Below are 23,480 nucleotides of genomic sequence, written 5' to 3'. Positions count from 1 at the left end.
AGGCCCGCCCCGCCGCGGCACCGCCCGCCGCCCGCCCCGCCCCGCCCCGGAGCCGGCAGGTGCCGGAGCCGCCGCCGGGAGCCGCAGCCGGTAGGTGCGTCCCCACGGGGCCGAGGCGGGGGCCGGGCGCAGGGCCCGGCGGGGCTCCGCGGAGCGGTGGGGCCGGGCCGGGCGAGGGAAGCGGCAGCGGCGGGGAGGGGAGGGAGGCCCGGCTGGGCCGGTGCCCCCCAGCCCTGGGCAGGCCGCGGCGGCCTCCTGGCAGCGGGGCCAGCGGGAGGCGCGGGGACACTCAGCGCGGGGGGAGCGCAGAAGTCCAGCACCATCCGCTGCTGATAAGAGGGATGAAAATAAATCCCCGGTTAACTCTCAGAGGAAGGACATAGCCTCTCCAGGCAGAGGGAAGGTCTCCGCGCTCTGCCGTGGCTGGAGCGTTCGCTGCGGAGCTGCGCGTCCCGGGGAGAAGAGGTACGGATAGACGGTGGTGTGGGCCGGGGGGAGCAGGCAGCCCTGGGCTCGGGCTGGCCTTTAACGCTGGCTGTAGCGGCCACAAAGTACCGCAGGGTGCTACTAAAATCTTGCAAAGCTTCAGCTTTGTACCCTCAGCAATGCAGGGAAGGGTCGGGACGGGAGGATCAGAGTGTGCTGGAGGGCCGGAGCAGTGGGTGCAGGATGAAATTTAATCAGATGAAAAGCGAGGTCATGTACTTGGGAAAAGACTTTCCGCTGTAAGGCGAGCGCTCCAGCCCGGCTGAGGTGGTGCCAGCTTGCAGAGAGGATGGCTGGGAGCTGCCAGCAGGGCACAGCTGTGAGAACAGCAAATATGATCCATTACCCAGACAGATCCCTGGTAGAGGAGGCAGCCAGGCCTAGGTACAAGTGTGTGTGTTTCCAGGTGTCCCTGCTCCGGAGAGATGAGCTGAAGCTGGAACTGCCCGTTCAGTGATCAGGAATGATGAGCCCATTTTAGAGGAGCTGAAAGAAACTCGGATGTCTTGACAAGCAGGAAGAGAAATTATGATGATGGGGATGATATTGTCCATCAGCACATTGGCAGTGTGAACCCTGTGAAAGGAGGAGAGCTCATTCAGCTAATGGGTAGTGCAGCACAACAACAAATAACCAATGAATAAATGTTAGCAGGAGGCTGGGAGGTCTTTAACCATTAGAGCAGTGAAATCTTGATTCTGCCTCCCAAGAGGACTGGAGAGGCAAAAGGGTAGGAGCTGTTAAAGCAACATTTGGGCACTTTATGCAAAGCACAGTGAGTTGTGATTGCTGCTAAATGAAGGGATGGGGCTTGGGACCCCAGGAAGAGCTCCAGGACCGTGCAGGGGAGCGGGAACAGGCAGGCTGAGATGAACAGTGCCATGCTGATGTCCTCTGGATTGTCCGCAGGAGTTGCGCTCAAGGTTAAACTTCTCCAAGTCGCTGCAAGCATAGGTGTGTGCCCCTTGGCCTGAGGCATCAGTGGAAAAGTTGTCTCCTTGCACCAGTGAGAACTGGTGAGGGAACTGGTGGTTCTCGTGTTCCAGACTGAGCCTAAAATATCAGGTGGTAGACTAGGTCAGGCACAATGATTTTGAGTAGAACTGTTTTAAATGATAATTATAGTGAGTTTGGGCTGTATGTAAAACTTGCTGAGAAACACTTTGTGAATATGCAAGATACCCTCCTGTTTGTTCCCTTTCAACCAACGTGCTTGAAATGGGGCTTCCGTTTCAGCAGGGGCCCTTCTGCTTCCCAGAGTGTGTGACTGGAGTAGGCAGTAGGGGAGACTAGAGTATTATGTGGTGTAATATATAACTGTAGTATGTCATTCATTCATTTTTAGGAACTAAACAAACTCGGGTCAGCGTGGAAAGCACAGGCTGAAAACTTCCCTTTCCCAAAGGCTTCTCTGTCTACATGTCGTAGCCAGGAAATCCCTGGAAGCATTTAGTGATGTACCTGCTCTGTTCTCCTTAGGTGGTACTTGAGGAAGGAATTTCTGCTTGGAGATAGAGAGGCAACAACTTTAGGAACTGATATGAGGCTGTCTAGTGGTGTGGCTTGAGCACAGATGGGGAATGAGGCTGTAACAGGGGCAGTGTGATGGAGCAACGTCCCCAGATGTCCCCTGAGTGATGCCAAGTGGAGCAAACATGCTCAGTCCTCCCCAGCTGCTGTTGTACGGTTGGTGGGGCTGCGGTGGCTGTGTCTGCTCAGGGCTGCACTCAGGGAGGTGTTGGGAGAGGGGATGTGCATGTTTGTATGCTGACTGCCAAAAGGTCTTGCACAGGTGTGAGTGGGACAGTTAACAGAGAGGGAGCTTCTCTTTCAGAACCTGAGCCTTCCTAAGAAGATGGAAGACCGTGCTGAGTTTCTTGTGTTCCCTCAACAGGTCCTACACCTGAAGTTCAGTTCTGAAATTCAGTTCCTCGTGTTTCTCTTCTGACTGGAGCTCTGTCTCAGCTGCTGCATGAAAGAAGGGAGGGTGTCTCTGTCAGTGCCTTGTTTTGGTTTATGAGCATGTTTTTGAAGCTCTTCCTAATCAGCCATGCTTTCTGTGCGTGGGAAATCACTCAGTGATGCAAAGTGTGGAGACTGCTTTCCTCCTGGGTGAAGCACAACCGGGAGGTGCACTCTGGGAGCACAGCTAATGCACTCCTGTAGCTGAAGGGCATTCAGCCAGGGACCAGACTAGAGCCTGTCCACAACACCCACACTGTACGTGTTTCAGGGGGTTTTGGGGTCCTTGGCACAGTGTTATCTTCTGCACAAGTGTTCCCATTGCCAGTGCTGCCACCCCTGAGGATGCTGAACCCCCTGATGCCTCTGTTTAACAGGCTGGTCTGGAGGAAGCGCAGGAGTGGTTGGTGGGGCAGGATGAGCACATAGCAAGAGAAGGGATGAAAGTAGCGTTATTATGTAAAATAGTACCTTTTTTCCCCTTCAGATGTGAATTTAGGAGATAAATACTTGCATTTAAAGGATGTGGTTGACACAGAGATCTTCCAGTATGAGGATGAGTGGTTTTGGATGGAGATACACAGGCTTCTAGTATCTGCTCTGATCCAAGACCGGTTTTTTCCTTACAGGTAAAGAGAAGTATGAAATGAGGTGTTCTGTGTCTGTTTGTGGTACCATTGTAAAGTCCTACATTTGATTTCTTGTAATTGCTTTAATCAGGAGAGAATACCCTAGATTGAACGAAGATAAGTTTTTAAAACTCTTTTTAATAGTGTTTTTTGTAGGGTCTGCGACGGGGCTGTGCATCCCTTCTGCTGGTACTACCACGGCTCTGTATGTGTGCTGAATGTACCTTCAGTGCTGTGATAGTTTTTCAGTGTGCAGGTTCCCACTTACTCAGCTTTGCAGCAAGCCGAGGAAAAGAGTGATGTCTGCCAAGTGAGACAAGGAGGAAATAGTATTTGCATAATAAGGAGATTAAAATAATAATGAAGGCAGCAGGACTGAATATACCTTTGAGCTTCTAGGCGTTCAAACTGCAATAAGAAGGTGTTCTCCCAGACTGATCTGTGCAAAGCTGCTGAGAACAGGGAGGACAGGAGAGTTGGAAAACCACAAATAGATGCTGATATGCCTCATGGCTCTTAGCAGCAGCCAATGATGTTCTAAAAGGAAAGATTTTAATTTTACAGTACTCTTTTTCCCAATACAGTAAAAGTGATGGTTTGTAGTGGGAACTTCAGTTCTGCAAATCACTGAAGGTTTTTGGTTGGTTTTGCTTCCAGGGACTTGATTTTACAACTGTTATGCAGGCAAAGTACTCTAGCCTGAAACTGATAGAATCTCCTCAAGATTTCAGAGCAAGGCACCTGAGCACACAAGTTTGCAAACACAGATTTGTATGTACCTTTTTTTCCTTCAAAAAACACATGATGAGCAACTTCTGCCTTGGGGTGTGATAGTCACCTTGCTGTTTTCCTGTTGTTCCCGATCGGCACTCGGTATCTGTTTCGCAACTGGAGAGAAGCAGTGCGATTTTCATAAGCAGCATCAGATCTTACCTCCTTCTCTGATCAAAGGGAACACAATTAGAAGAGATGCTGTAGGAAACCACAATCCATTTTCTCAACAGTATAAAGTCTCTGAGGCAGGGGGAGCACAGTTTTTATTTCTGGCATGATATGCTCAGGGAAACTCTTGGCTGTTGTTACAGTTTTGCTTTTGGCTCATTCATTCAGAGTTGCCTCGTGGCTGCATTCTAAACTTTATTGTATTTCTGGTGGTGAAAAAGGGCTGTTTGAGAGCACAGAGAGCGTAGCAGGCCTGTGCTGGTCATAGGTCTGTGTAGAGGATGGAGGTAGGAAGGAAGCTGCTTCATGCCGCACATCTCCTGTGTGAGGCCCCACTTTAATGCAGCTATCTATAATCTGAACTCTCTCAGCAGGCCTGAATTTAATGTAAGAAAATACAAGAAATAACCCCAAAAGATGGCAATGTAATTAGCATCTTAGCAATTGTGAAGAACAGCTGCCAGCCGTCTGTGATCAGAGAACAAAGAAATGAGCTGGGGCTTTCTGTGCAAATGAAGTAATGTATTTCTCTATTACCTATTGTGATTAGTAAAGTATCTCTACGTTAGTTGTGTTTCCTTTACCTCCTTTATACATAAGAAAATGGAATAATACCCAGTTCTCTTATAGATTAAGAGAATTTAAGATAAAGCATTTGTGCTGAGATGGTGGTCCCTCTGCCCTGAACCAGTGTGCAGGTGGACATTCCCTGTTGTGTATGTCCTCAAACTTTCTTTGATACCCACTCTCTGCATTTAGAAAGAAAACTAACAGGCTGGCTGTCTATTAACAGTTTTGGAAAATGTGTTTTTGGAAGGAGCGTTAGAGTTTTAAGTTTACAGACTTACTGTTTCATCTTCCATTTTACAATCATAAATTCCATCCATCACATCTTACTGTGGTACATGCACATCCTATGCTCTAGCTATATTTCATCTGTATTTACTCATTGCATTATGTGGTCGCAGAGAAAAAGAATTTTACTTACAGTTTGAACCATGAGAGCCTGTTTGCTTTAGGACAGTTTCCTTGGGCTCTCATTTTGGGTGTTAGTGTCTAGGCTGGGTCTATGTGTGAAGGTGTTGCGGTTATCCCAGCAATCCTGGAGCTGGCAAGAGGTTAGGTCTGTGGGAGCTGCCTTCTCAGCAGGGTGCATTCCCCTGCCCTGCCTGGGACAGGTGGTGGGAGACCCGGGGACCTGTGCAGGCTGCAGGGAGAGGCTCTTTGACCGCTGCAGAGGGGTATGTTAGGCTCTCTGAGCTCCCCCCGTGGTTTATACGGGCTCCCTGAAAAAAAACCAAAAATACAGTCCGCTTTCAGACAAAGGACTTTGCAAATGTAAAAAGGAGGAAGAGCACAGAGACTTGCTCCCCCGTGCTGTTGGGTTGTGTGTGTAGACACAGTACGCTTCCCACCTCACTCCAGATCTCAGCCAGTATTGGTTTTTGTGAGCACTGACGTCCCCAAATGCTGTCTGCTGCATGTATCTTTACAAAGGAAGCCCTGACTTATGTCATTTGACAATTGAATCTTTTACTGAGACAAGACATGGTGGCTGAGGCTGAGTTACGTGTGAGCACAGGTTATCTGCCAAAGTCAGGATGGCAGGCACGGTCAGCCCGCTCCCTGCAGGGACGGACTCTGAGGGTCTTCCAACTTCTTACATTTGCATCTTTAATCTGACAGTACCTCATGGTGCAAGATAAAATTAATTGGAGGGGTTTTTTCCAAACATGTTTTGAAGCACAGTTATTTGATTGAAAAGATAGAACCCCCTCCCTAGTTTGTGAGGGGTCATCAAGGAATTGTATTAAAATAAGCCCTCATTGATTAGAAATCCTTTGTGCTTTCTCCCAGAGCCCCACAGCTGGAGAGCAGGCATAATCTTTTAGATTATGGGTGAGTGAATAAGATTACTGTCCTGAGGAGAATTATTGTAAAATTGATTTCATTTAGGTCACAGAACAAAGATTATCACATGGGAAGACTTGAGCAAAACTTAACCATAGCCTGTCCTTCCTGGGGGCTAGATGGGCAGTGCTGAGGCTGGCTGCGAGATGGGAGCACTTGTCTTCTGCTCAGCCGTTCGCAGAGAGTCGTAGGAAGCCTGTCCAAGTCACGCTTCACCTCATGCCCTTCCAGTGTGAGTAAGGGAAACAGCTTCTCACCCTCTGCTAATAGCATCCCTGAAATGGACTGCACTTTCCCTTCTGGAAAGCATTTGTCCAGCCAGTAAGTCTTTGTGATATTGGGATGCTAACGCTGTAGAGGAACAAATAAAGGCAAAGGTCAGGGCAAAACGGGGAGCAGTTTGTGTCCTGGCAGCCGCACACGGCCGAGCAGGCGTTGTGTTGAGAGGCTGGTGCTGGGAAGCACCACCAACTTTGCCTGATTCAGCCGGAGCTAAATTTGCCTCCCAGGAGCAGAGGGAGGGTCGACTGCTTTTTATGGCAGTACCATGTGTTTGCAGAGCTTTTAAAAATAAAGATTGGCTAATATGTTCTGGATTGACTTGTTCATATCTCCAAGACCCAGAACAGCTGCTGTCCATGTTTTTGCTCATTCCTTTTTGGGTTGTTTTGTTGTGGGTTTTTGTTGGTTTGTTTTTTTTTTTGGTTTTTTTTTTTTTTCAAATGGCAATGACTCAGCCCTTCCCTGCTGCTCTCTGAGTTTCCTGGTTTCTGAATAGGCTATTCTTGGGCCAGTGGTTCCTGACAGATAGGAACAAGGGGAGTGTTGTGTTGTTTTGTTGTTTTTTTCTCCTCTGGCCTGCCTTAATGCTCTGCCTCCCTCTGTTTTTTTCCTTGTTCCCAACTTACTGAATCGTTCTAAATTGTTGGACGCCATCTGGGGCGTGTTCTTGCCTTTGTACCAAAGGACCCCTCTCAGGCATGATCCAGACTGTGATCCTTGCCCAATGCCAGCTTTTCATTTGCAGCAGGATGGTGGCGTGTGAAGGGTTAGACTGGTAGGGCTATGTCTATTATGAAGCTCAAACCCCCCTTGGTTTAGCCCCTCTAATTCCAAGGGACTGTGCTTGGCTCTCCAGTGATCTACCTTGCAAGGTGTGGATCCATGGGAGGACCCTTCAAGCTGGGTCCGTACCACACAGGTGATACAGTGACTCTCATTGCAGAGCTGAGAGGCAGCACACTCCGGTTCACGTGGCTAAGTGTGACTTTGGATGTGTGCTGCCTCTGCGCGTGCTTTCACAAGTGAGAAGAAAGTATGAACGAGAATTTAAAAACAATGAAAAAAAGCTTTCTGGTTGCTTAATTAGTTATTGCCCTCCCCCATGGATGGCAGAGGCTGGAAACCTGACGGATGCTCCCTCTGAAATGCTTCATGCTGCAGTTACACAAATTCTTACCACAGAGGGCTTTTGAATTTCTTCTGAAGTTTATTCCTCTGTAGTGTGGGCTGGGGAAAGTCACCTTCCAGTAGCAGGTAGTACATCCCGGGCCAGGCATGCTGGCAACTGCTCTTGCTGTGCAGATACGTAGTTGGAAGTGAACATGGTGTCTAATACTAGACAATCTTTGCTGGGTTTTAGTTTTATTAAGAGCACAGCTCTTTCTGTCAAGACACAGTTGTATGCGAGGGGGAAGTAGCCTGAGCTGTTGTATATTTTGCCTTTTTTTAAAAAAACAGAGGCACTCTATGTTTTCTCGAAGTCTGTGGTTACCAAGAGAAATTTCTCAGACAAAAGTACTAGAGGACTCCAAACACAAGGGTAGTGTTCTTCTTTAGCATCCCTCCACGTTTTTGGATATGCTGTATTGTTGTTAAGCCAACCAAGATAAAAGCTTTTCTGTGTGAGGAGGCTTTGAGAACATTCACTGCCAGATTAAATTAGCCTTTCTGAGAATAAATTAGCTGTTGTGATGTAGGCAGCCCTGCTCATTGCAGCTGTAGACTCCATGCTAGTACCCACAACAGATAACTTAAATGGTGGATGTGATAGCTGTGTTTGGGGTAGTGCTGTTAACCTGAGATTAGATTTCTGGCTGGTGATGAATGAAAATCAGCCCATTGAATTTTATTGGTTATTTCTCCAAATAAGAAGCAGGCCACCCTTTTAATAGAGGGAAAGGAACCCCTGGGGTTCAGCGCAGCTTCATTCTGGGAGGAAATCATGGACTAAAGCCACACTGTACCCCTGCTGCAGTGACTGTCCAAGCTGGGATGCTTTTGAGGTCCTCGGGGGTCCCAGTCACCCAGTGCGTGGCAGAAGGGGAGCGTTGGAGCTTTGTGTTGGAGGGGAGGACAAAGACTAGAACACGAGTGGAGGAGGGCTGTCGTGATGGGACAGGCTGCTGACTCCTTTGGGCTTGTGTTTTTAACTGACCACTGGATAAATAGCTGCTACTGGTGTGTGCGTGCTGCCCTTTTCTTAAAGGTGTGTTCAGTTTGTCTTAGTGCCTTTATTCTGCTTTATGGTATATAAGGAAGTGCTCGCAGGAGGCGTGGGTTATGTGCTGAAGGCTCAGCTTGCTCTTCCCACCTACTCTGCTGTGACCATTCAGCTCCTCTAAAATCTTAACATAGTCTTTGAGCAAGAGAGTGAAGCTGGATCTGGAGACCATTTCTGTTGCCATTAAATATCAACTCCTCCCCTGAGCTGCTCGTAGGTCTTCCACAGACATGTCATCTGGAGCATATTTGTGTTTTGGGAATGGAGGTTCATGGCTTCAAGCTACAGGTGTTGTTATTTTAGCCTTTCAGACTCCCTCTTGGGTGCCACAATTCAGGATGCATTAGCATAGTGGGAGCTTGGTTTTGAGCTGGCTGCTGGGCTATTTTGATGAGAGGGAGTAACAGTTCCCAGCTTGTTTAGTGTTGTAGCTGTGGGAGCTGCTCTGTCTTCATCAGGCTCAGGAGAGGATTTCAGTCCTGAATCCTCCAGAACAGCTGAGCTGTTTACCTGCCCCAAGGGCATTGTGGTATTATGCCCTTGAATTTTCACCAGTCTTATCCCCTGCTGGGAGAGCAGTGACCCAGCCTTAGGACTGTTTGAAACCCTCTGACCAGTGATGTTTTTTTTAATTTAACAGTAAAGCAGTGAGGTGTCACCTTGATGGAGGCAGAGAAAGGGTTTAGAACTTAGAACAGGGACTTGAGGAGGCGCGTTGGTGCGTATTAGGGATGCATTGAATCCGGCTGCTGTGTCAAGATTTTTCAGGGAAAGGTCTTCTGCTTGCTTTGCAGTTCTGGAGTCGGTGCGGCTTATATCCAGGTGATGTCCCACACATTCCAAAACTAGGGTGGTGCCTGGAGCCGTGGCCTGGAGAGGTATGAGGACATCATCTCTCTTCCTTCACCCTTGTTTTCAACGGGAATACAGCTCTGCGTGCTTGACTGCAGATCTTGCTGAACTTGGCTAGCTGATTTGTATCTTGGTCAATGTTCTTGTCAGATCTGCTTACCTTTAAGTGAGCCAGGCTAACGATGTGGCTTTGCATGTCTTCCTTGTCTGCCCTGGAGGACTGCTGTGTGTTGCCTCTGAGCAAGCAATAGTGGCAAATTAGGCTCATGGGGAAGCAGCTTTTGGTGTGATCTGAGGGACAGATATGTAGCAGCTCCTTACGTGGCTTTGTTCAGCAGATAGCAACAGAATTTTGGGGAAGGGGTTACGAAGGAGTTGGCAGGAACTTGGTGCTGCAAACTGAAACCAAAGTCACGAGATGCTTTGGAGTAAAAATGACTTCCCTGGACCGGGAAGTCACTGCAGACTGGCCCAGTCTGCCTGGAACTGGAGGGAGGAATGGGACTGGCAGGAGCTGTATGTGACTCGGGTGCGTCCCAGAGCTCCCTCTGCACCACTGCTGTGCTGCTGGAGACAACCCAGCACTGGGCACACTCAGTAGAAACCCAGGGGGTTTCCCCCTCTGTGAGCTGGGACATTGTCATCTGTCTTTGAGCAGCCCAGATGAGCTGGGCTTGGGAGCAGGGGAGCGCAGGGTACCCTCCTCCTGTCAAACTGCCATGGGACAAGCGAACCCCACACTAACAAGGCCCTGGGCCACCCCAAGAGAGGTCCTGGTCTGGAAACAGGAAGGTCTGGTCGCGCTGTGGGAGCAAGAAGGTGAGTGTGATAACATGAGTGGCCTCAGCATGGAGGAGTTCCTCCAGTGCATGTGTCACTGGATGTGCAGGGGTCCTCCCTGTTGGCAGTAGGACTTGGGAGAGATCTCAGACCTTACACACACACTCCTCCTTAACCTCTAACCACGCTTCTTTGCAAAGAGTGAGCCATGGACTTAAGTAAAATTGAGTGACATAGAGCACTTCTCACTAGTCCTAAGGAAAAAAAAAAAAAAGCAAGGTGACACTGTACCTGTTAAATCTAAATGTCAGCAGCTTCTCTGGCGCCAAGGCAGGGGTATCTGTGAGGATAGAAAATGCTAATGTTGTTGGAGACTGGAGTCAGTCCTAGCAATAGCTGGTGCTGTGCCTCGGATAAGAAAACATCAGTACCATGACATATGTTTTGTACATCACTTGGAAGGAAAATGGATCTGGAATCACCACCAATGTATTCTAAACTATTTAATTGTGTTGCAGAATCTGTAAGGGACTTCTGAATAGGCTCTTGGGCTCTGATTAATTCTGAAGCTGAAATGTGGCTACATCTCCACAAAAGTGCTGATCCTCTATGACTCTAATTTCCTCCTCCCTTGGAGCTTACTGTGTTATTTAATGGAAGTCACACATCTAATCAGTTTGATTCAGCAATGATGTAGCTATATTGTTTGACTTCTCTCAAAAAGTTCTACAGAATGAGGGAGTAATGAAAAATGGGGTGCATAAAGGAATAAAATATTTTTAGTATAGTTTTGAGAAGGAAATCTATAAAATCCCGAGTTGTGCTATGAGACATAGTGGGTAATCATCCTGTATTCATCTTCTGTGCAAGAGCCGGGAGGTGCCATTGAAATGGGCAGACAGCAGGAGACACTTTTTTGTGTAGGTAACCCAAGAGCAGAACTTGCCACTGCTGTCTGTGGCAGAGCTCAGCAAGCTGGTGGGCTATAAAGGAATTAGGGTGGTCCATGGAGAAACTCCAGGCTGCCTAATCTCTAAAACCCTGGGAGGGGCTGACAGGGGGGTCATTCTGCCTTCACTTGCTTCCTAACTCATCCTTAAGCATCTGTTATGGGCTGCCATCAGAGGTGAGCTACAGAGCTGTGCCTGTCTTTAGGAACCGTGGAGCTTCTGCCCGATCTCTGGGATTTCTGCTTGCTGTTAAGCTTCTTGAGCTGGGGTTTTTTTGTTTGTTTGTTTAGATAAACTACTAGTCTTGTGGCACAATTCAGTTTGATGTTATGTTAAAACACTAGTATTGGAATAGATCTCGGGTTTAGTTGCTCTAGATTATTGCAGGTTGTGTTATTAACATTATTAACTAGATATCAAATGGATGATGTAATGCAGTATTTATCCTCTCGGGGAAAATCAAGTAGATGCACAGGACTCCAGGCAACAGCTGCTGATATCACTGGGTGCTTTCCCATGGATGTTATCAAGTATTAGTTCGGGCTGTTTGTGAACTTCAGTGAAAGTCTCATGGCAAAGCTCTCTGGTTCCCCAGAGATTTGGCTTGCAGCACCTTCCTTTTCTCATCTCAGTCTCTCTGGAGCAAATTACTAAGGTGCAGAGTAACTCAGGTTTGTCCTTAATGTTTCTTTTAAATCCCATCTTTGCATCCATGAGAACACCTGGCATATAGTGGTCTGTCTTCTCTCCTGAAGCCAGGTCACCAGCTGGTAAGGTCTGACCAGTAAGCACCTCCTTGAGTGCAGGGAAGGGAATGTGTTTTCCAGGGCCAGTAGCAGCCTGCAAGGCAGCCTGGCTGCAGCGTGCTCGGTGCTTGCTCCGTGTTCAGCAAACTGCCTTTGGGGGGCTGGGTTCAGCTGCTCTGGTGCTCCAGAGTGCTCTGTGCATGCCTGAGCCTTCCTCGGTGCCCCTAAATGTGTAAGTTCAGTTCTGGGGTTCAGTTTTGAAGTGTGAGGCAATGGCCTCTCCTTGCTGGTGGCTCACAGGCTCCCTTGCAGCCCTTCTTGGCTCTTGTCACCGCCAGCACAGCGAGCTCTGCAGACGCGTGATGCTTCCCGCAGCTGTGTGCTGCGGCTTGGGAGCCCACAGAGAGCAAAGAGCTACCCCAGTTCATTCTTTTCATTTTGGCTGGTTTTTCTTTAAGTGTTCAGGTTAACCAGGTCCTGGCAATGCTGTTTCTGCAGCCTGGGTGTGGAGAGCCAACGAGCCTTGGTCAGCCCATCTGGAGGCGAATAGCACTGGAGAGAATCCCAGAGGCAGCAGCAGGTCCTGATAAGTGCTCCTCCTGCACGTAACCCTTTGTGGGTGTTGCAGATAAACCATCCTTGTTTTAAGCAGGGGGATTTTGTGTCCACTTTTCCTGATATCCATACAGAGGAGCTGCGCAAAGCAGTAATTTGAATCTCTGGCTGAGGACAGCTGAGCCTGGGCTGTGTCATGGAGATTATCTGACTGTGCTTTGGGTTTAATGCCCTGAGAACTCTTGCGTTGGACACAGCACCTGGCTTCCAGTGAGGATCCTGCTCTTAGTTGGTTTGCCTGCTGGGTTATGGTGACACACAGAAGGTCAGATGACATGTCTGAGGTCCCAAGGTAAATGACTGCAATGGGGATGCTCCTCCAGAGGTTCACATACTGTAGAGCAGAGTGGGGAGCTTTGGCCATCTGACGTAGCTGGATTGAATGGTGAATAACCTTCTCCTCGAGCAGTCCTCTGCTGCTTTGCCAGCAGAGCTCTCCATCCTTGCACTGAAGGAACAGCCTGACCCTCCTGGAAGTAGCAGTTTTCTGCAGCTGAAATTTGACTGCAGAAGTGTGGGAGAAACCTGCTGTTCTGCGAGCAGCCTGACTGTTCCTACACGATGGGTTTGCGCTCCCTGGCAGCGGCGCTGGAGGCGCAGGGCTTGCGCTTGGGGAAATGCAGCTGAGTCGCTCAGAAAAAGAACAGACCTTTCCCTTAGTCCTTAACTTGGGTTTCCATCTGTGCCTTGCGCAAGTGTATTGTAGGCATGCGCCCTCTTGCTGTCTTGCCCAGGACCAGGATGATGAGTTGAGGAGGTGCTGCTAGGGTTAACAGCGGGGTAAAGGAGGGGGTACTGCTGCTGCCTGGTCAATGATTGCCAGGGCATCCTCTTTCTAAAGGAGGCTGCAGCACTTGTCTGCTGTTTATGCCTTCCCTCCTGGCTCTGGGGAGATGGTGTGCAGGCTGGAGGCAGCAAACGCGCATGGGAAGAGGCAAGGCTGAGGGGGAAGTTTGGCTCCCTCACAGGGAAAACATTTCTTTTTTTTGTTCTGCGTAAAAACCAGGCAGAAGTAACAACTGATACTGCTTTTTCAGCATGGATTTTTGCTGTCTTTCATTTCAAGGTAAGAGCTGTCTGCTGTGTTGCATGTGGTGCTTTCAGGAGCAGTGGGAGTTGAGCCACGTCCCTGCGAGCTGTGTGTGAGCGGGCATGCGTGTGGAGAGGGCAGCATCCTGGGCTCACTCTGTGGCACATGTGTAACGCAGAGAAGACGCTGTGGAGCAGGTCCAGGCTGGGCTTCGGAGGTGCTGCTCAGAAATGCCATTGTGGAGGAGGGCAGTTGTGATTGCCACGGTCAGGGTATGGCTCTGTCCACCTCTCATCTGGCCCTGCTTGGTTCAGTCTCTTCTTACTACCCCTAAAGCCCTTTTAAAGGGTAACAGGCATTTGGTCAAATGACATTTTGCCAGCATCTGATCTGCCTTTTGTGCTCATACCTAGCGTATTTGTCTGCCTTCCTAGTCTCAGTATTTCCCCGTTTCTGGAGCAGGTAGAAGTCCATGGTCAACAGGTAGCTTTCCTGGGGCCAGAAAAGCTGGGGTGGTGTTGGCCACAACACTATTCCTTTTTTAAAAGGAAGGAGGCTGGTCTCAGTGAGGGAGCCCTGCTTCTTTGGAGCTCTCGACTTTGCTTTTAAAGATGTATTTACAAAAGCTTGAAAGCTGAAATTTGTGTCTGTTTGATGTGCAACAAAGCTGGAAGTGGTTGTATCCTTTTCTCTTATTTATTCATTTAATTTTAGTGTGTTTCTTCCTTTTCTAAATATCGGAAGTTATTTTTTATGGAGGAAGAGCTCCAAAAATGTGCAGTAGGAGCTTTTGAAGTGCCAACATCACTGAACGTTGTTGAATATGAACAAATGCTACTTCCTGTCTCAGTGGCTGGAGCCACTGCTCATGTAGGCAAAACAAAGCCAAATCACTGTGGGTCTCCAGTTATCAAAGGCAGGAGGAGCAAGGACAATGCACACCGTGTTTCTGCTCGTGGGAGTGGATCTCAGCTGTGCTGTGAGGCTGACTCAGAGCTGCACGGGGCCAGCACTGCACCATCAGGGTTTGCACGTGAGTTAGACTTGCCAGCGATCTGGTCTGTCCTTCTCAGATTTGTCTCACCCTTGGTGATTTCATCTGGGAGGAAGCAGTCTGGAGCGCACACGGCTGATGCCTAGGAAGAATGGCATTAACAGACCAAATCTTTGGGTCACCAAGAAGTGCAGGAATTATCTGTGATTGTGCTCTTCATGGCATTATCTATTTTGTGGTGTGTTAGCATATGTTCAGCTAGGACCTGTTCTGGTGGTGCGGTGTTCCCTGGTCCCACTGCATGCCACAGTTCAGTTGTTTTTGACAAGTGGTGCCCACCATACCAGTTTGGAGAGCGGGTCAGATGGGCAGAACTTTCCTTCTTGCCATGTTTGAATCCCAAGCAGTTTCCGTAGTGATCCTGTGTGATATAGCAGACGGAGGTACAGCCAGTGGGGAACACTGGGCCCTAACACATCGGCTCCTCTCGTCGCCGTTGTAAGCAGCTGGGAGGGCTTTGTGGTCACCAGTTTTGGATGGGTCGGTAATGGGAACCATGGACTTTGGGGTATCAGTCCCTAATTAACTAGAGCTGGGGTTGATAAGCACAGGAAGGAGGTGGATTAGAAAGCCTTGTGCTTCCACACACAGAGCTGCATGCTTCCCCACCAGCTCTTTGGCTGTGCTCACTGCTGTAGAGAAACCTCAGACAGACCTCTTGGGGCTGGGAGTTACACCCTGATCTGGGGGGAATGAGAGACCTGTTGCCACAGGTTTGTTCTCCTCACCCAAAATCTGCCTGGAATGAGACCTTGGGTCCCTCAGAGGGAGCACAGAGCCAGCTGTATGGGAGGACACACGGGTTGAGGCCGTAGCCAGGGTGGGCCAAGCCCTTTCTGCCTTTGGGGCTGCGACGGAGACGTGCTCTCCTGGTTGTGTCTGTCATGCTGCTGTGCCCCAGCAGGGCTAATGGGAGCGGTGGCAATCTGGATCTTTTCTCTTTTGTTTTCTTTAGCAAATCTCCAGCCTAGCCTGTGCGTAGGCTCCCACGCAGCTGTGGTTTAGTCCCTCGTGTCCACACTGAATCCAAGCCACCCATAAAGGCCACAAGCTCCGAGACGGTAGGGGGGGATGAGGGGTGGCTGGGTGCGCCTGTGCAGTCCTCCAGCAGTGCTGCAGGGCAGGTGAAGCTCGCTGGAGCAGCCAGACCAGCCACAGCTTGCTGTCCCATCCGTACTGCAGCAGCACATGCCCAAGAGTGTGCCAGCACGGGCGATGCTTGCTGTTGCCACAGCTGAGCATGGCTTCAGGTCGCCATTCTAGACCTGAGGGAGATAACTGAAAACACCGTGCAGAAATACCCCACCAGAGCTTGGTGTGTTCAGCCTAGCACAACAAAGTCTGAGTCAGGGTATGATGGTTGTTTGCAGCAAGCAGGAGTGAAGGAAAGCTGTTCAGGCTCAAGACTGGCTACAAATAAACTAGAAACTGTAAGGCTGTCAGAGCAGCGGGGGCCTGGAACAGGCTTCCCAAAGGAATAGCAGGAGCAGGACGGCCAGCACACCGCTGACATGTGAAGGGAAGTTTTGGGGTGTTGTCCCTGGAGAGGGAAGGAGGGATGGGCTGATCCCGTGGGTCCCCTCTGTTCTCTGATCCTTTTTCTGCTTGGTGTCATGCTGCCAGCCCATGGGAGCCCTTTGCTTGTCTCCTGTGTCTGTTGTGTGATGGGTTCACCTTCTGTGGTTAGTTTACAGAAGAGGCAGTGAAAGCTGTTCTTCCAGTTGAGAAGAACTAATCTGCATTTTTAGCTGGAAATAGCATCTCCTCTGTCCATCCTTTTACTGGTAACCGACTCCTTTTGAGTCTTACGATCTTGCAGTGGGTCCTTGCTCACTAAGGACCTGCGCTAGACATTGATGATTCCATCAGATCTTGAACTTAAGCCTGGTAAACTTGGCCAAAATTATTGGTAAAGCTTTTATTTTCCTCTAGGTGTTCAGCTGGTCTATAAGCATGGTTATTCCAGTAAGCCCTAGTGTGGATGCAATTTCTGCAGTCTTTGGCAATGTTTCTTCCCATGTGAGACCAGCTAGTTTTATCTCAAGCTGTTTTCATGACACAGAAATGCACTGGTGGTTAGCTTTAATAAACCAGCGTGGTTAACTTTGTAGCATGCCGGCAGAATGGCTCCTCGTGCTGGCATGGGTGGCTGGAGATCCTGGGGCAAAGCGCAGTCTGCCAGGGCTGTCATCCCAGGGAAGGGCACTCCAGGCTCTGCTGTGAGCTGCCACTGGACTCCCAAGTCCGTGTCTCTATGGCGGTGCTGTGGGCAGGAGAAGTCTTACTTCTCTTTTGCAAGACAGACGGAGCAAGATAAGTCAGCTTCACTGAAAGCTAGGGGGTAAAACCAGAAATTACCAGCAGCAACAGTCCTTGTTATGTGCTTCTGGGGATCATGTTTTGATGCAAAATGCTGCTGTGGTTTTGTCTAGCAGCTGGATCTTCCCAGCTCACCCCCCTGTGCACAGATACCATCAACCTGCTTCTGCCCAGAAGGTGTCTCCCAGATGGGCACACTCCAGGCTCCCCTCTCCCTGTGGTGGAGGGGTGCTGCACAGGGAAACTCGGCCTCTTTGCAGGGGTGCTCTCAGCTAGCTCCTGAGAGCAAGGTTGCTTTTGTGTGCAGCTGTGAGGGGGAGGATCTGGGTTGCTTTGCTTTGACCATGTTGCTTTTGAGAAGCAATGCTGCAGGGCTGTCCATGCCAGGGCGGTGAGTGATGTTCTGGGGTTGCTCCTGTCCAGCTGACCCCAGCGAAGGGGAAGCTGTGTGCCCTCCAGCTCCCCACAGAGCTCTCTGGCGGAAATGGGCTGGGGCGAGTTTTGTGCTTCTCGCATTAAGATAAAAGAAAGCCCAGGAGAAACAGCTTCTAAGAGGCTTAAAAGCAACAGGCTTTCTTTTCCTCCTGGGAAGGGCACACAGCCAACATCTTGCTCTTTACAGATCACTCCTAATAAGCAGAATATTGCATTAAGAGTGACCGAGTCTGCCAAGTACGCACAGAACAGCTCTGCAGCTTCCTTCATCCCAGCGCACACGTGGCTCTGGGCTCCGCTGGCCGTCGCCCTCGTGGCTGCCGTCTTCTGCTGGTCAAGGTGGCAGGATTAATTGCTGGCTCAATCAGGGGCTGTTGCTTCATCTGACGGGTGTTTCTAGAGCGGCTGGTGGAGCACGTGGGTGGGATTGCCTCTTGGTCTCCTTGTCTCCTGAGGTTTCTCGCCAGCTGCTTTGATGACGGGGGGAGTCATCAGAGACAGGGCTGGCGAGTGTTGAAAGGTGTTATGTTATGGGAAGGCAGCATCTGAGCAGTAATGGGAGGAGATCTGTGACATTAGAAAAGCTGTGGGCTCAGCTGGCCTGCAAGAGCAAGGAAAGCTCCTCGTCAGGCTGGTGTCCCCAGGTAAGGACTCGGGGATGCTCCAGGCTCATCCAGGAGCCCTGCAGGCATGGGGACAGGAACGTCCGAGGCTCCTGGGTGCACAGGGTGGGTTGGTTGGCTGCTTTCAGAAGAATAAATCCTCCTTTTCTTTACATCCCTAGTGAAGCTAAAAAGAGCACGGCCCAATTTATAGCTTTGTAGGTCACTGAAGGAGAAGGAGGGCTCTGCAGCGCGCTGCACTTCGGGTGCTTTCCTCTGCCTGGCAGCGCTCTGTGCCGTGGCAGCTCTGCCGTACCTGCTGCATGGGCCGTTCTCCTTCCCCTGGCTCTCAAGGAAGAAATTGGAGAAAAAAGCAGGAGGAAGATGACCCCCAGCTGCCCCGGTACTACACTTTGAAGCTGTGTGTGCATACCACTTCAGACCTCTGGGGAAAATATTCGTCAGTAAATACAGACATCCTGGGCAGACCCTATGCTGGTCGGGGCTCTGCTCAGCTCCTGGGGGATCAGCACGCTCCTCCGTGATCAGCAGCGGGTAATGGTGCTTCTCCACAATCTCATGGTGCTCTGCTGTGGACTTGTGACCTGATTAGGTTTCCTGCCACCTTGCAGGGAGGCAGGGAGTGTGAGCTAGAAAAACAGGAGTGGAATAAAGAAAAGCCAAGCAGGTCAGGAAGGGATGAATCTTCCTTCCCGTGCTTGCTGAGGCCTTGTCTTCTTGACCCAGGAGCTGCAGATGGAGGTGGCTGTGCCCCACAAGCACCTCTCTGGGCACACCTGCAATGCAGGCAGGGCTGGGCAGCAAGTGCTGCCCGGCCTGGTGCCTGTGGAGGCTTGTGCCATGCCGTGCTCTGGAGGTTGGCGTGCCCCGGGCAGGTTGCCCAGCAGGTGGTGGCATTGGTGCTGAGGCCAGAGGGACCCTTGCTACCTCTTCCTCCCTAAGCAGTGACTCCAGTGGGGTGCTGCACCCCTCGGCTCCGAGCTCTCTGGGGCTGAGCAGGCGGTTCGTGCCTCGCCAGGGCCGCAGGGCAGCCTTGCCGGTCATGCCTCGGTGCAGGTAATGTGGCAGCAGCGCTTTCTTTGGCCATCTCTTGGGGTCTAGAACTGCCTGGTTGTGCCCATGGGATTTTTGCAGCTGGTTGTAGCCTCAGTGCGTTTTTCCTGCTCCGTCAGGAGTTGCTGGAGTGAGACGTGTGGGACCGGCTGAGAAAGCACCGTGCTTGCAGCGTGGTGGGCTGCCTTGAGGAGAGCAGGAGAGCAAGGGGAACGGGACGAGCAGTGTCACATTTGCTCCGGGCCCATCGGGGATGAAGGATGGGGGGTTTGGGTAGCTGCTCAGACCGCAAGGGGAGCTCCTAGGGCTGCTCCCCGGGCACTGGCGGCAATGTCACCATGTCCCATGCCTGATGGCAGCCTTCCCAGGCATCGAGTGAACAGCCTCTCATTTGTATTTCCCAATTTAGTCACGTCGTACCAGATATAACTGAGCCAGAGTAAACAGGGAAATACGGTTTCTTGATGTTGTTGCACTTCCTTGGAGTTCAGATTGTGTCGGTGGAGCTTTTCCATGTGCTGAGGACATGTAGCCTTGTGCCTGCCATCGCGGGGGCACACGTGGGTCCTGCCCAGAGCCACTCCCCCTACACCTGCACTGGGTTTGGCATGGCAGCCAAGGCAGCGCTGTAGCAGTGGCTCCTCTCCATCTCTGTAACGCGCTTGCTGTCTCCTTTCACACAGATTCGGTGGGGTAAGGTGTCTTCAAAACTGCGCTGCTCAGAAGAATTTAGTCAGCTCTGTCGAGGCCTCTGAGCTCCTTGCTGCAAGGAAGAGGACAGGTAAATTTTACCCCATGTAAAATATTGTCTCTAGCTATTAAATATGGTCTTGGCTTGACTCACTCAATGAGAATATTTAGAGATGCTCTCTGTGGGTTTGCACCCTCCACCTCAGAGTTTGTGCTTCAGGCTCAGAGGGTCCTGCCATCCCCTCGGGGCGCAGCGTCGCATGTCACTGCTGGGTGGAGTTGGGGGGCTGTGGGCAGCTCGTCCCCATCTTTGGTGCCGAGGCGCTGGGCAGAGCGGCTTCTAGCCCGGAGCTGCCCCGGCACATGGGTCTTGCAGCCGAGAGCCGCACCGACGAGCTGCTGTGCACCACGCGTGGGCGCTCAGGGGGGCCCTGTGGAGCCAGCAGGAAGGTGTCACACCTTGGGTTCACTGCCTGGGCAGCAGCGTGTCCAGCTTTGGGGCTGCAGCCTTGTTTCTGCCTGGGGTGGGTGCTGAGGCCAGTGCAGCAATGGCACCAGCCCTGGATCCCTCCGTTACCTGCCACCACCTTCCCCAAGCACCACGCAGCTCCGGGCGGGTGCCTGTGTGCAGCCAAAGGCTGGCGTCTCTTCTAAAATCTTCTGTCCTCGCAGGGCTGACCTGAGCCATGTCCAATGACCCTCCGCCACCCTACCCGGGTGGCCCCTCGGCACCGCTGATAGAAGAGAAGCACGGCCCACCCCCTGCCACAGGTACTGGGGGTCCCAGCTGCGCCGGGGTATCGGGATGACATCGCCGAGCGGGCGGGAGCCATGTGAGCGTCGTTTTCCCAGGAGTGCCCCGGCCGTGGCTTCCCCTCCCAACTCTGCCCTGCGGTGTGCAGCACGCTGGGGAGGGTGGTGCGATGCCCGGCTCTGTCTGTCACTGTATCACCCTTTGGGGTGGCAGGGGGTCCCAGGGGAAGTGAGGAGAGCAGCTCCCTGCTCAGAGCCTGGCTCTGCTCACTGCCATGGGTAACAGGGGCTGAATTTGGGCTTCTTGTGGCCCAGAGGATGCAGCTTGGGGGGGTGCCCCCCACCCCGTGTTGTGTCCCCCTTCCCTGCTGGTGCCAGTCCCCAGACCCCTCAGCCAAGCTGCCATCTCCCCCTCGGCTCTGCCGCCTCCTGCCCTGGTGCTGACTCTGTGTTTCCTTTCAGATGGCGTCGCCCCAGTGGTGGGACAGCCCCAGGGGGTTCCCATCCCCCCTCCTGAATTTGGGCCCCCCCCATACGAGCCGCCCTCGCAGCCGGGGTTCGTGCCCCCCCACATGCCCACAGACACCTCTGGGCCCTACATGCCGCCTGGTGAGTACTGCAAGGGGCTGCATGAAGCAAGGGGTGGGGGGTGCCGTGACCCCCCCTCTGACGTATGTGTCTCGCAGTGCCCCAGGGAGTGGGGGGAGCACAACAGGGTGTTGGGGGCTGCCCTTAGGGCCTTGCAGCGAGGCTGCTGGGGGGGGGCAGCCTGGAGCAGGGTGCACCCCCCCTCCCTGCCCCTGTAAGGATCCGGCTACTCCTGCATACGAAGACGTTCACCTGTGCACATTTCTCACTCCCAGCAGGTTACTACCCACCCCCAGGCCCTCACCCCCCCATGGGCTACTACCCTGCTCCGGGCCACTACCCCTCACCTGGCGGCCACACAGCAACAGTGCTCGTCCCGTCCGGGGCTGCCACCACAGTGACGGTGCTGCAGGGAGAGATCTTCCAGGGTGCCCCCGTGCAGACGGTGTGTCCCCACTGCCAGCAAGCCATCACCACCAAGATCACCTACGAGATCGGGCTCATGAGCTTCCTTCTTGGCTTCTTCTGCTGCTTCGTGGGGTAGGTGCTGCCAGCAGCCCCGCGGTGATGGTGGTCGCTCAGCCCTGGTCCTGGTGGCCTTGGCCAAGCTGTTGGCATGGCGGGGGCCTCGGCGCTGAGCTGTTACTGGGGCAGCGGATGGGTTCCGGGGGTGACAGCTCCTGGAGACCTGGCCTTCAGCCAGGGGAAGGTGCCACCTCCAAAGGCCTCTTGTAGAACCTGGCATCAGCACAGGAGCTGTGCCTCCCGCCGACCCCCTGGCGCTGCAGCCTCTCCTCACGGCCAAGGGCTGGCAGCAGCAGCTGGGACACTTGTCCCAGCCCCCTGCCCCGGCGGTGGAGGTAGGTGAGGCCTCAGCGCCTGCGTGCGTCTCACCGGCTCTCCCTTCCCTCCCCGAGGGCTTTGGGCTGCCCTTCGCAGTGGCACCAGGGACAGGTACTCCCCGCTCTTGCCCATGCCCCAGAGCGACCCCCCTGCATCCCCCTGCCCCAAGCCGCCTCTGAGGTGCTGAGCTCACCGTGCTCTGCCTCTCCCCGTGCTCCAGGTGTGATCTCTGCTGCTGCCTGATCCCCTGCCTGTTTGATGACTTCAAGGACGTGACCCACACGTGTCCCAACTGCAAGGCCTACATCTACACGTACAAGCGCATGTGCTAACAGCACCCCAGGAGCCCGAGCCGCTGGAACGACACCGGCCCCTCTCCCGCTGCCGCCGTCCTAGTCTGCAACACTCCTTTGCTTAACCCTCCTCCGGTGGTGTGTATGTGTGTATCCCCGGCTCCCTCCCGCTCAGAGCTGTGACCACTTTCCCCGAGCTCCGGTCCTCGCTGTGAACGGTTGGATGGGCAATGCTGGCACGGGTGCCCAGGCCCCAGATGCTGTGTGTGGGGCTGCCCTGCAGCATGCAGGAGTTGGGGGGGGAGCCTATCCCTCTGCACCCCCTTACACTCCAGGGCACTAGTGAGGCCCCTCTGGCCTGGAGCAGCCTGGGGAAGAGCAGCAGCTGCTGGAGGTGCCCACCCCCACCCTGTCCTCTGTGGTGCAGGGGGTGCTGGCTGCAGCGGTGTGCTGCCCCCCCCAGGGAGCTGCTGCAGGCTGGGGAGCACCAGGAGGGGAAGGGGGGACCCCAGCAGCACACACAGGCAGGAACCACCACCCTGGTGGCACTTTCAGGAAGGGACTCGCTGGCAAAAAGACAGAGCGGGGGGGAGTGCCACGCGTGCCCCATTTCCGTGTGGGTCACGGCCCTCTCCAGCCCGTAGGCAGAGCCCTGCCCAGGGAGCGGCAGGCACGCTGTGCTGCGGGGGGACCGGCAGCGGCACTGCACCCTCCATCAGCACCTCCGTCCTGCCAGCGCGGCCATGCCGCCTGCATGCGCCTCCTCCCAGCCCCTGCTGCGGCTCTTTCGGGGAAGGGAAACCCCTGGCAGTTCCTCGCCCACCTGGCACACTCTTAGTGAAAAAATGCGCCCGGCCTGTCGCTCCCTGCCCCGGCGCTGTAGAGTAGAGGCGTTTGTTCCCAGGCCGCAGCTGGCTCACAGCTCTGGAGCAGACCCCTGCCCGCCTGCTGCAGAGCCACATCCCGAGCCCAGCGTGCACACCCTGTGGCACCCATCCTGCCGCCACCCTGGGGGGGTTCCTCCTTGCATGTGGGTGTAGGGGTTTATTTTTAGCTCACTTGATGGGGGGGCAGAAGGAAGGGGGCAAGGGGGCAGTGACAGGAGCTGCCAGCAGCACTTGACAGAGGAGGGCAAGAGGACCTGGGAGCCATTTTCAGCCTCTCCGTGGCTGCGCCTCCTCCCTCCCCTGGCCCCCCGCAGCCAGGGCTGCTGGGGCATGCAGCCCCCCCGAACAGAGCAGGGGGTCTCAGTACGCAGGTCTGCAGACACAGCCTGGCCTGCACAGGCAGCTGCTGTTTGCTCAGGGGTGGAACTGTGGCACTAGTCAGTGTTTTTCTGTAAATAAATAACAGACCCTGAACTCGTGGATATCTTTTCTTCTCCTGTGCTTCAACTCCACAGCAGATCTACCCCCAGGGGAGC

General features: G+C 52.7%; 1 protein-coding gene across 6 annotated transcripts; it reads left to right on the top strand.

Annotated features, from left to right (window-relative positions):
- Positions 1 to 15: 15 nt before the first annotated feature.
- CDIP1 (cell death inducing p53 target 1) lies at positions 16 to 23,418 on the top strand. Of its 6 annotated transcripts, XM_074886209.1 has the most exons (7): positions 190 to 465; positions 9,228 to 9,311; positions 19,574 to 19,671; positions 20,253 to 20,351; positions 20,796 to 20,942; positions 21,197 to 21,461; positions 21,985 to 23,418. In XM_074886209.1, exons 4-7 carry the CDS (start codon positions 20,267 to 20,269, stop codon positions 22,094 to 22,096), a joined length of 609 nt encoding a protein of 202 aa, XP_074742310.1. In that variant the 5' UTR covers positions 190 to 465; positions 9,228 to 9,311; positions 19,574 to 19,671; positions 20,253 to 20,266; the 3' UTR covers positions 22,097 to 23,418. The 6 variants fall into 6 exon arrangements, with proteins under 6 accessions (XP_074742307.1, XP_074742311.1, XP_074742312.1 ...); XM_074886206.1 differs by lacking the exons at positions 190 to 465; positions 9,228 to 9,311 and adding an exon at positions 16 to 90; XM_074886210.1 differs by lacking the exons at positions 190 to 465; positions 9,228 to 9,311 and adding an exon at positions 46 to 94.
- Positions 23,419 to 23,480: the final 62 nt, after the last annotated feature.

Source organism: Strix uralensis, chromosome 16, assembly GCF_047716275.1.
Source record: "Strix uralensis isolate ZFMK-TIS-50842 chromosome 16, bStrUra1, whole genome shotgun sequence".
Lineage (NCBI taxonomy): Eukaryota > Metazoa > Chordata > Aves > Strigiformes > Strigidae > Strix > Strix uralensis.
This window is presented reverse-complemented; position numbering and strand designations above follow the sequence as displayed.

Coding starts and splice junctions, on each gene's coding strand:
- CDIP1 (XM_074886206.1), top strand. CDS start 20,267: ATGTCCAATGACCCTCCGCCACCCTACCCGGGTGGCCCCTCGGCACCG. Junction 20,943..21,196: donor TGGGCCCTACATGCCGCCTG/GTGAGTACTGCA, acceptor TCTCACTCCCAG/CAGGTTACTACCCACCCCCA. Junction 21,462..21,984: donor TTCTTCTGCTGCTTCGTGGG/GTAGGTGCTGCC, acceptor CCCGTGCTCCAG/GTGTGATCTCTGCTGCTGCC.